General features: G+C 42.7%; 1 protein-coding gene across 1 annotated transcript in view; it reads left to right on the plus strand.

Annotated features, from left to right (window-relative positions):
- ADAMTS10 (ADAM metallopeptidase with thrombospondin type 1 motif 10) overlaps window positions 1–12749 on the plus strand; it is a 132753-nt gene that overhangs the window by 13960 nt on the left and 106044 nt on the right. Inside the window, exons 2-6 of the mRNA XM_075850091.1 lie at window positions 3237–3542; window positions 4794–5211; window positions 6962–7115; window positions 9983–10200; window positions 10336–10419. Of these exons, the coding sequence (XP_075706206.1) occupies window positions 3397–3542; window positions 4794–5211; window positions 6962–7115; window positions 9983–10200; window positions 10336–10419 (1020 nt within the window). The 5' untranslated portion in view covers window positions 3237–3396. The remainder of the gene's footprint in view (window positions 1–3236; window positions 3543–4793; window positions 5212–6961; window positions 7116–9982; window positions 10201–10335; window positions 10420–12749) is intronic.

Genomic DNA, 12749 nt, shown 5'->3' on the forward strand with positions numbered 1-12749 from the left:
ATTCCCATTTTATTTAGGTGTATCCATATAAATGGCCCACCCTGTACTGTGAGGGAGGCACTATGGGAGCATTATACTGTGTGGGCTGAAGCGGGTATGGGAGGGGATTGGGCAGGATTAGAGGCGTGACTTAAAAGGGAAAAAATTTGCTACGCGCGCCACAGCGGTTGTCCCTCTTTGCGACACTTGAAAGGTCGGAGGTATGTAACCATCTAGTCAAATTATATAAAAATAGTTTTTATACAGCTCCTTTTTAACTCGATAATAGATCAGTGTTCAGTTAGTTCCTCTTAAACAATATCTTCTTGAATTGCTCAGATATTTATATCCACAAGAAAGACCATAAAAGTCTGATAGGTGCAGGTCCCACCATTGGGACCCACACCTATCTGGAAAATTAGTGTGCACCGTCCTGCCCTTGTGATGCGGCCTCTGCATCCAGACAGGAAATTAATGTAATGCTGCCTGAGCATGTGAGCATGCTTGCTTGTATGCTTGTTGTTTGCGTGCCCAACTCTCCATTCAAACTCTCACTGGGACCCGCCACATATCAGACATTTATGGCATGCTGTATATTTTATAATGAATAATAATAATCTTTATATAATGCACGCATATTCCGCAGCACTTTACAATTCAGAGAGTACATGTACAGACAAAACCAGACATTAAATAGTGACAAAACTTGCCTGGGGTAGCACATTCCAGACGAGATGGGAGTGCGAGGTTCGGATTATGGAGGATGCTAATCTAGATCAGTGGCAGAATTTAGAGCAGGGATAGAGTGGTAGACAGTGATGTGGGAGGAGATGAATGGACAATAAGTGTTGTGGCTGGCACAGGTTAGAGGTACTGGTAGTGGTTGGTCAGAAATATGAGCCTGGCTGCTGCATTCGATATGGATTGAAGAGGGGAGAATTAAGTGAGACCGATTAGTAATGAGTTACAGTAGTCAAGACGAGAAAAAATCAGATCGACAATAAGAGTTTTGGCTGTTTCCACAGTAAGAAAAGAGCAGATGCTGGAGAAGTTTTTGAGGTGCAAGTGATTGAATATAAGGAGTGAAGGAAAGATCGGAGTCCAACATAACCCCAAGACAGTGGACGTGTTATGGTAGTATTACACAAAACAGTGGTCCATATCTCTGGAACGGGGTTCCAGGAGAAAAAAAAGCGCTGGAATCAGGGAGACAGCGTTAATCACGTCAGTTACCTAGTATAACTTAAATGACCTAGTGACAGGTTGTCACGATGCGGGGTGTGGACCCATTGGGCCGTACCGCGTAGCGGGATGGCAGCTGGCCAAACAGGTAAAGTACACAGTCAATAGTTCAGAGAGGATACCTGAGGCAACGTAGACAGTAGCATGGCAGGCACGTCTGGGACCAGGCGGCGGGTAGACGTCAGATGTGGCGCAGCAGAACAGGAGTGGAACGCAGCACAATATGGCAACAGCTCAGCACAGCACAGCACTAGAACAGGGTAGCACGGAAACAGGATACAGGAACAGGGTACACTGGGAAACTGGAAGACACTAGGAGACCATTAGCACGACAAACTTCGGGTAACAAACAACGCTCTGGCAAGAAACAATAGGGCAGAGCCCTTGTTATAGCCCAGAGCATCCTGGGCTAGATTGCAGACTTCCTGCAATATGCGCAGACTGCCCCTTTAGGACCATGCACGTGCGGGCGCGCGCCCTCCGGAGACAGTCTCGGTATCCGGAAATGAGTGCCGGCGCCTCACAGGAGATGATTCTCCCTTAGACGAAGCAATACCTGGCGGACATGACTTTGATGAGTTACTGGATCAGGGGAAAAAATCTAAATGTCATCGAGATACACCACAACACAAACATAAAGGAGATCACGAAAAATGTAATTGACAAATTCTTGAAACTCTGCGGGTGCGTTACACAGGCCGAAGCTCATAACTAGATATTCGTAGTGCCCATCACGAGTATTAAAAGCAGTCTTCCACTCGTCACTTCGACGAATCCGGATCAGATTGTAGGCCCCCCGCAGGTCCAGTTTAGAAAAAAATGTTGCCCCCCGTATGCGGTCAAACAGTTTGAAGATCAAAGGCAGAGGGTACCTGTTCTTCACCGTGATCTGATTCAGGCCTCGGTAGTCAATGCAAGGTCGTAGCGATCCATCTCTCTTATTAACAAAGAAGAACCCCGCTCCGGCCGGGGATGAGGATTTACGAATGAAGCCCCTCTCCAGATTCTCCTTAATGTAGGCTGACATAGACTGGCAAGGAGAGCGGGTACACTCTACCGCGAGGAGGAGACGACTCAGGAACCAGGTCGATCGGACAATCATATGCCCGGTGTGGCGGCAAGGTCTCAGCCTCTTTTTTATTGAAGACATCGGAGAACATGGAGAAACAAGAAGGCCTTTGAATTGACCAGCGGAGTCCATGGCCAGAGCGTACTGTCACGATGCCGGGTGTGGACCCATTGGGCCGTACCGCGTAGCGGGATGGCAGCTGGCCAAACAGGTAAAGTACAGAGTCAATAGTTCAGAGGGGATACCTGAGGCAACGTAGATAGTAGCAAGGCAGGCACGTCTGGGACCAGGCGGCGGGTAGACGTCGGGTGTAGCGTAGCAGAACAGGCGTGGAACGCAGCACAATATGGCAACAGCTGAGCACGGCACTAGAACAGGATAGCACGGAAATAGGATACAGGATACAGGAACAGGATACACTGTGAAACTGGAAGACACTAGGAGACCATTAGCACGACAAACTTCGGGTAACAAACAATGCTCTGGCAAGGAACAAGAGGGCAGAGCCCTTTTTACAGCCCAGAGCATCCTGGGCTAGATTACAGACTTCCTGCAATATGCGCGCACTGGCCCTTTAAAACCGACATAGTCTCGGTATCCGGAAGTGAGTGCCTGCGCCTCACAGGAGGACGATGCTGCACACAAGTCGGATGTCAATGGCCACGGCCGTTGAGGGGTAAGTCAGAACGACAGGCCGTGGCCATAGACGTTATACAGGTCCTCTTTAATAGCAGTATTTGAATTGATTATATACCTGTATGAAGAGAAGAGAGATGGATATTAGATTTATGCAGTGTATAACTGGAGTGACACGTCGACAGAATGGTGATACCCCTTTAAGCAAAAATGAATCAGGAGGAGATATGAATATATCTAATAAGTAAATTGTACATGTAATTCCAGAAAAAAAACAAAAAACTTATATTGAAAATCTTTTTTTTTTCAGGTTAATTTCCACATAATTAAGAAGTCAAATTATAACACCATATAAATAAAAAAACATTAAAAAAAGACAAAAATATAAAAATATATTATAAGCATTGAGTGAGATGCCTTCACATGTATATGGCTAATAGTCCCCGGGAGAAGGCCTAAGGGACAGAGACATGGTGAAACTGGGAGTTAAAGCTGAGCGAAAGAAGACTGGTCACAATGAAAATTATCTGGGAACTACTGGCTTTGGCCTTCACCATGACTGTAGCAAGGTCTTCAAGTTTCAAAAGATCCAGAAATCCCGTACAGAGGTCAGAAGGTGAGAGATCTTTGTCAAACTATCATTGTCGTCTTCCAGTCTGAACATGTGAGGTGAAAATTTCCATACCAGGAAAGGACTAAAGCTGGGCCAACATGTCAAAGGCCATCTGAAACAGATCTCATCACCTGACGGTTGAGACAAACTGCAGGACTGCAGAATACACCTAAATTACATTCCTAGCCAGCTATTAACTATATGATTCAGAGGGACCACACACTCCAATACTGGGCAAGTTTTATTGTGACAACTGTGCTTTTGTTTTTATGTAGCTTTACTATTATAGTAATTGTTAGTAATTGTCATCAACCCCTTTTTATTATACATTAATTTATTTAGTAAATAGGGAAACTTTGCATAGGGTAAGTAGGTTCATCGGAGATCCCTGTAACTAATTAGAATCAGCTAATGGCCATCATGTGGCCATAAAGTAAGGAGGGAATGGTTTTACAACCTCTTGAAACTTTTAACAGATGATTGAATTCTTTTAGACTACTTTCCAACTATTTAATCCAAAGAACACAGAATTATTTATTACTGATTTTAGCATACCACCGATGAAAAACGTGAATCTAAGGCCCCATGCACACGACCGTAAAAAAACCTCAGTTTTTGCGGACCGCAATTGCGGTCCGCAAAAACTGAGCCATTCACTTTCATTGAACACTGACACCTTTCCGTAGCACTACGGAAGGGTGTCCGTGCCGTGGAAATGTTCCGGGAATTATGGAACATGTCCGTTCTTTTGCATTTTGCGGGCCGTGCTCCCATACTTTGTATGGGAACACGGCCCGAAAATGCGGCTGTCAGTCGGCGGCCGGCCGTGCCCGCAATCGCGGGCCGTGATTGCGGGCACTGTCATGTGCATGGGGCCTTACACTATTTCCAACTCTCCCTGGAAGTCATAGACATCAAAAACAGTAAAAGCTACCAAAATATCCCAACAGAATAGTTTTTGTCTTTTTGAATTTGCAGAATTTACAAAATTAAATAAACTGAAAATCATATAGAAAAGAATTCTAACAATAATGTGTTTGAAAACTCTAACATACAGCATCAATGTGGGTATTTGATTAGACAGATTCATAGATATTATAAAATTTAGATATAAAACATTTGAAAATTATACTATATTAAATATGCACCACAATAATGCACTTCTATTAGAAGAAACATTAGCAAACGTTGGCCCTATAATCATTTTATAAGTTATACTTGTTATTGTGGTTGACGTGGTGCCTTGTAATTCAGCCCAAGTCACTGCATCGTTGGGATGACAGCAGCCAGTGAAGTCCTCTCCTCTGACCCAGCAGATTTTCTCTCTCGTCTGACCGATTATGAGATCGCCTTCCCTGCCCAGGTGGACCAGAGTGGGAGGTTCCTGACCTACGACCTACGTCGAGCACCTCCAAGCTTCCGCAGGTCTCGACGGAGTATCTCTGATGAATCCGACCGTCAGGTGTACTACCGGTTACAAGCTCAGAGTTCCAGCTTCCTGCTCAACCTCACTCTGCAAACAGATCTACTAGGACAGCACTTCACCGTTGAATACTGGAAAAGTGGAGGATTGGATTGGAAGCATGAGCTGTATGAGGACTGTCACTATGTTGGCCACATACAAGACCAGCAGTTGAACTCCAAGGTGGCTATTAGCAACTGTAATGGACTGGTGAGAAAATTGTTTAACATAGAAATTAACCAAGTTGTGTTTTATTGGTCTTCCTTAATACAAGAAACTAAGCTTCTCCCAAATATCTAATTTATTTGTTTTTCTTCCTCTATATTTGCATGTATTACAGCTCTTTCTTTTATTTAATTTTATATACTTTTAATAACCCCTTAGATATCTTGAATGCTTAGATTATCATAGTTGCCAACATTTAAATTTTTTCTCCAGGGACACTTAGGGTGTGGCGTCTTTGGTTGGTGTGTTTTGTGGGGGCGTGGTTTATCTGGTGGATGTGGCTAGTTGGGCGTGGCTTTCCAGATTTTCTGCATACAAAAAAAACAAACAAAATGTATGCACTAGTTATGCTGACAACTACTATGGTGGCCGGTATGTCTCTGGTTATCTGGTTGTTTTCAGGCAGGTGATGTCTCACTTTAGCACTATGGCTAGGCGATATGTGCTGACCCCTACTGGCAGCGTAAAAACAAGCGTAGATAGTGCCACACTCAGTGCCCCTTGTAGATGGTGCTTCACACTGCCCCTAGTAGATATTGCCACACACTTCTCCCTGTAGATATTTCCACACGCTGCTCACTTTAGATGATGCCACAGTGCCCCCTGTAGATAGTTCCACATGGCCCCCTGTAGATAGTTCCACATGGCCCCCCTGTAGATAGCCACAATTCCCTCTGTAGATAATACCACAATGCCCTCTGTAGATGCCACACAGACCCCCTGTAGATGATGCCACACAGACCCCCAGTAGATGATGCCACAAACAGACCCCCAGTAGATAGAGCCACATACTCATCAGGTAGATGCCCTGGGCGGTAATTCCGCTCATAGAGAGAACCCTGACTTCACTGTCCATATAAAGGTAGTAACGTCAGTGGCACCTCCAGCAGCGGAATCCCCGGCCCGGGCGTCGGCAACGCTTTGGCCAGGGATTTTTCTCCAGGAGGAGTGAATGTTTTCCTGCTCTGCCATAGTATTCAATTGTATCTGCGTCCTGAGGACGCAGATGCAATTGAATGTAGCAGTTCCTGGGACAAGTCCCGGGACAGTAATTTGTCATGACTGTCTCTGTAAATTCGATTTTGCTTAGTGTTATAAAACATTCAAGACAGCCTCTATAAGGGAATGTCTCATATATTTAATTTTAGTTTTATTAATTAGATATTTGTTTAATGTGTTTCTTCATTTTAAAAAGTTGCAGCTATTTATATTTCATTTATAATACCTTTTCTGGGGACGGCCATACTGGAGATTCATACCTCTGTGCTGTATTGTCTATATAGACAGTCCAGCAGCGTGTGTGTGCTTTATATGTGGTATTGCAGTCTCCATGAAATTATAGACTGCAGCCTTCTCCCCCAGATACCAGGGAGTGACAGGGGAGATACATACGTGCGTGTGCGTGTAGTGTTGCTATCCTACCGTATCTTAGCCTCCAGCAGTACAATCTCTCCCAGTCTACACAGCAAAATTGTCAAATTAGCTGCAGAAAACTGAAGTGAAAGTCACTGCTCTAGTGGCCAGTGGGAAAACTGGAATATTGGATAGTCACATAAAATATTTTAAAAAAACACCACCAAAAATGATTATAACAACCTGATTTAAACAATATGTAATATTCTGATGATACATCCCTTTTAGTGTAATGACATATCTAGGATGCTTACATATAAGTGGAAGCCGTATTTGGATCTTCTTCTGGTAACATTTTATGCCTTCCTTTTTCCTATCCAAGCTTGGGGTGATAGTGTCAGGGGATGATGAATATCTTATTGAGCCACTGCCTCCAGGTGGAAACTATAATAAGACCAGTGAGGGGACACCTCATGTGGTTTACAAGCGGTCTTCCTTGCAACGACAGCACCTTGATGCAGCCTGTGGTGTAATAGGTATATTTTTTTTACATTTTTCTTCTTACATACATTATAAATGTAGTGAATACAAATGTATCTAGTAATTATGTAATCACATATATATTTTATATGTTATTATAGTAGAATACCTGCATGCCACAACACTCAAATTGTTTTCCAGTACAGTTATAAAATACACCATTCAACGATAACTTTTAAACACGGACAGGTGAAGTGAATAACATTGATTATCTTGTTACAATGGCGTCTGTCAGGGTATAGTGATTCATTGGGCAGCAAGTGAACAATCAGTTCTTGTAGTTGATGTGTTTGAAGCCAGAAAAATGTGCAAGTAAGGATCTGAGCGAGTCTGACAAGGGCCAAATTGGCTACATTGTTATCTCTGTACAACACTTTCAACACAGCAGGTATTGAGGGATGTTCCTGCTACACAGCGGTTAGTACCTAACATAATAGGTTCAAGAAAGTACAACCAGTGAACCGGCAGCACGGTCATGGACGCCTAATGCTCATTGATGCAACTGTAGCAGAAATTGCTAAAAAAAAGCTTATTCTGGCTATGCTAGAAAGGTGTCAAAACACACAGTGAATCGCAGCTTGCTGCATAGACGCTGACCGGTCAGAGTGTCCATTATGACCCCTGTCCACTGCCGAAAGCACCTGCAATGGACATGTGAGCATCAGAATAGAACATGTAGAAATGAAAGAAGGTGGCCTGATCTGATGGATCATGTTTTTTTTTACATCATATGGATGGCCGGGTGCGTGTGCATCAGTACCAGGGGAAGAGATGGCACCAGGATGCACTATGGGAGGAAGGCAAGCTGGCGGAGGTAGCGTGATGCTCTGGACAATGTTCTGCTGGGAAACCACCTACCTAGACATTGTTGCAGACCAAGTACCCCCCTTTATGGCAATGGCATTCCCTAATGGTAGTGGCCTCTTTCAGCAGGATAATACTCCCTACCGCACTGCAAAAATTGTTCAAGAATGGTTTGAGGAAAATGAAAAAGAGTTCAAGATGTTGATTTGGCTTTGAAATTCCCCAGATTGAAATCTGAACGAGCATTTGTGGGATGTGCTGGAAAAATAAGTCCAATCTATGGAGGTCCCAACTCACCAATTTAAGTACTTAAAGGATCTGCTGCTAATGTCTTGGTACCAGATACCACAGGACATTTTCAGAGTTCTTGTGGAGTCCATGCGGTGACGGGTCAGAGCTGTTTTGGTGGCACTTGAGGGACCTAACCAATATTCGGCAGGTGGTTTTAATGTTATGGCTGATTGGTAAATATACAGGGTGGTGCATAAGTAGGTATACTGTTTAAATAATAGGTAAATATAATAATAATAATAATAATAATAATAATAGGTATACAGCTTGAATAGTGTAATGTCCACAGCCGCAGACCGTCGTACTAACTTACCCCTCGACGGCCGCGGCCATGGACGAATGAGTGTTGGGCGGCATCTCGTTCCTTAGAGACGCCAGCACTTACTTCCACCTTATTGTGCTGGTTACCGTAGGGTAAACGTGCGCCCCGCTTTAAAGGGCCAGTACGCGCACATGTGTAAAATCTATAATTAGCCCATGATCACCCTGGAATATAAAAAGGGCTCTGCCCTTTCACTCAAATTGGCGGCCCTCTCTATTTACAGGTTGCTGTAATCTAGTTTTTACACTCACACTTTGGCACAAAGTTCTTTATTTGCATTAATTTCTTGCTTGAACAGAATCATGTTATCAACCGTGCGTGGTTTTCTTGAATATACCTTACCTTTAATAACTCCCCAAAAGAAAAAGTCCATCAGGGTAAAGTCTGGTGATTGTGGTGGTCATTCAACCGGGCCTCGTCTTCGTATCTATCTATTGGGTAATTTTTCGTCAAGAAAATTACGCACGGCTAAAGCATAGTGAGGAGGGCTACTTCTTGCTGAAAATAGAAGTCTTGATTTTATGCTCCAACTGCAATTGTTGGATTACATTTTCTTGGAGCATGTTAAGGTACAGGTTTGAGGTAACCGTTGTATTGCAAAAGATAGGTCCAATTATACCTTTACATGAAAGGGCCGCCCAAACTGTAACCCCAGGTGGATTCAACTGTTCTTCAATTGTTGTAAGGGAGTTTTCTGTGGAGTAATAAACATTAACCTATTAACAGCACCTGAAAGTATGAAGTTGGCTTCATCGGACCAAGTTATTTTTCTAAGGCTGGGTTCACACGACCTATTTTCAGACGTAATCGAGGCGTATTATGCCTCGTTTTACGTCTGAAAATAGGGCTACAATACGTCGGCAAACATCTGCCCATTCATTTGAATGGGTTTGCCGACGTACTGTGCAGACAACCTGTCATTTACGCGTCGTCGTTTGACAGCTGTCAAACGACGACGCGTAAAAATACAGCCTCGTCAAAAGAAGTGCAGGACACTTCTTTCAGACGTAATTTGAGCCGTTCTTCATTGAACTCAATGAAGCACAGCTCAAGATTTACGGCTGTCAGAGAAGCTTCGTAAAAATGCGAGGAGGAGCATTTACGACTGAAACGAGGCAGCTGTTTTCTCCTGAAAACAGTCTGTCATTTCAGACGTAAATGCCTGCTACCGTGTGCACATACCCTAATAATGCCATCTCCTTGTGTTTCTTCATCCAAAATTGCCTCCAAATTTTTTTATTTTATTGTCATTTTATTGTAATTCTATTTTTTCAAAAACATCCCCCTGTATACCTACTTATGCACCCCCCCCCCTGTATATTTACACTAAACAAACTATCTACATATGTGGAGGTTCATAACTTTATACTGTACTACGTTTATATTGGGATTCAATATCTATCTTGTACAAAATGTCATTGTAAAGGGAAAACTGTTTTCCAACAGATGACAAACCCTGGAGGGATCGCCATTGGTGGTTAAGAAACCCAAGGCCTCCTCCATTAAGACCAACATCCAATCAAACCCACCGTGGGCCTCTTCCTCTTAAGCGATCAGTTAGCACAGAGAGATATGTGGAGACTCTGGTTGTTGCTGACAAAATGATGATTGGCTATCATGGAAGGAGGGACATTGAGCAGTATATACTTGCTATCATGAACATTGTAAGTATTACACCCTAACTGTTGATAAAACCCTCATTAGAATATATTTATCGTTTTTCATTACAATAACCTTCTATCTTCAGCCTTTTTTCCATTGATTTTAAGACTGATGTTTTCTTGTTTCCTGGAGGTCAGGTTGCCAAACTTTTCCAGGACTCAAGTCTGGGGAACATTGTGAACATAATGGTGACAAGGCTAATCCTCTTGACTGAAGACCAGGTGAATTTGTAAAAGCTGTTAATAAAAAAAAATGAACCCATTTAAGTCAAAACCATTTTTTTTTTAAATTATATTCCATTATATTTCATGTAATTATATTTAAGTATGTAAAAGAAAAAAAAATGGTTAGATTTATGAAAACTGCCTAATAGAAAAACTGCCTTTGTTGTCAATAGCAACCAATCATAGCGCAACTTTAATTTTTCCAGAGCAGTATAAGAAATTATAGCTGTGTTGTGATTGATTGCAAAGGGCAACAAAGACGCTTTTTCTGTTAGACAATTTTCATAAATCTTCCCCAGTGTGTTTGTTCTTTTTTTTTAACCCCAATGCCGCTACAGCCCTTTCCCAGTTTTTCATTTTTGTTTTATCCTCCCGGCATTCCAAAAGCCATAACGCCTTAATTTTTCTGTCGACGTAGCCGTATGAGGGCTTGTTTTTGGTAGGCTTGGTTTTTTTTGCGGCACAATATATTGTACCCTATAATGTACTGGGAGACTGAAAAAATATGATCTGTGGGGTGGTATGGAAAAAAATCAGTGATTGCCCCATAGTTTTTTTTCAGTTTCGTTTTTACAGCTTTCACCTTGTGGTAAAAACGACATGTTAACTTTATTCTGTGAGTCAATACAATTCTGGCAATACCAAATTTATATTGTTTTTTTTATTTTACTATTTTTATAAAGAAAAAACTAACTGTTAAAAAAATAATGTTTTGTGTCACCATATTCTGAGAGCCATAACTTTTTTATTTTTCTGTCAATAGAGCGTTGTGAGCGCATGTTTTTTTGTTTTGTTTTTTACGCCGTTCACTGTGCAGGTTATATAATGTTATATTGTAATAATTTGTACTTAAACAGATGCAGAAATACAAAGTTTTTTGTTTTCCTTCTAATTACTTTTTTTTATATAGTTTTTGTATAAAAAAAACTTAATTTAATTGATTTTTTTTTATTAATCTCTTTAGGGGACTGTAACAATCGATCTCTAGATCGCTTGCATAATATACTGTGTACATTGTGTTTTTTACTAGCTCTTATTAAGCCCTGCCTCTGGCAGAGCTTAATAGCAACACGAAGATGGCAAACCTGGGGGTCTTCATTAGAACTCCAGGCTGCCATAACAACCGTCAGCACTCAGCGATTTCCTTGCGGAGGGACCTATGGGTTGACAGAGGTGGCCGCCTCCCTCTTTATAATGTCTTAGATGCCGCGGTTGCTACTGACCACAGCATTTGGTAAAACGACTGGAATCTCTCATCCTGGCCGTTGCAGTGAGGTGTCTAAAGTAAAGTAAAGCCAACATCCGCTGAGTATGGAGCAGGCTCGTGAGCCCACTCCATACTTTCCCTTCCCGGCTATAACATAACTGTACAACAAATATCGGGAAGAGGTTAAAATATTTTAGCTATTTATTTTTTATTTTTAAAAACATTCCTGTATTTGAGACTCACATTTCTTTCCTGTATTTCTTGCATAGACAGTTTAATAAGGTGTGTGTGTGTGTGTGTGTGTGTGTGTGTGTGTGTGTGTGTGTGTGTGTGTGTGTGTGTGTGTGTGTGTGTGTGTGTGCGTGTGTGTGTGCGTGTGCTTTATGACAGCTGAAATGAATAGGAGTCAAACAACCGAGTAATGCCATAGATTGTTACATTCTCCAGGAAGTACATCCCCTCCCCCAGATACCAAGAAGTTGCAGTGTGAATGCATACAAGCCGTATCTCTGTGTATACTGTATAGCGTTCATATCCTGCCTCAGCTAGGCTTTCAGTAATACAATAGAGCCGTTGTAATGACGGGGTAGGGAGAAAGACAGGTAAGCCTTAATCTACTCAGTCCCTGCCCACTTGCACGGCCCGTCCAAGGCGACGGCGTACAACTGGGCGACGGTCCCTACGCTCAATAAGTGCACGACAGACCAACAGACAAGGGTACACAGAAGCTAAGGGAAATGGGGCAGTTGCCCACGGCAACACCGTGAGCAACAAGAGTAGTGAACGAGCCGAGTCAAACCAGGAGTGTACGAGGTACCAAACGCAGAGCAGGAGAGTAGTCAGTAAAGCCAGGGTCAATTTGAAGCAGAGGACAATAGTACAAGCAGGAGCAGCAGAGCCAGGAAACAGAAAAATCACAGGCAAAGGAGGAGCAGGAAATGAGGGTATAAATAGACAGAGGGCGGGAGCTAGCTCCGTCTGGCCAGGCTGTGATAGGTTCTCCCACTCCTCAGCCTCCCAGCCTGAGTGGTAGCAGATGGAGTCACTCTAACAGATCTAGGCACAGATGCAGGCTGATTAAACCACGAGCGTCAACAAAGAAGCTGTGTCAGGCAAATCC

Source organism: Rhinoderma darwinii, chromosome 1 (assembly GCF_050947455.1).
Source record: "Rhinoderma darwinii isolate aRhiDar2 chromosome 1, aRhiDar2.hap1, whole genome shotgun sequence".
Classification (NCBI taxonomy): Eukaryota; Metazoa; Chordata; class Amphibia; order Anura; family Rhinodermatidae; genus Rhinoderma; species Rhinoderma darwinii.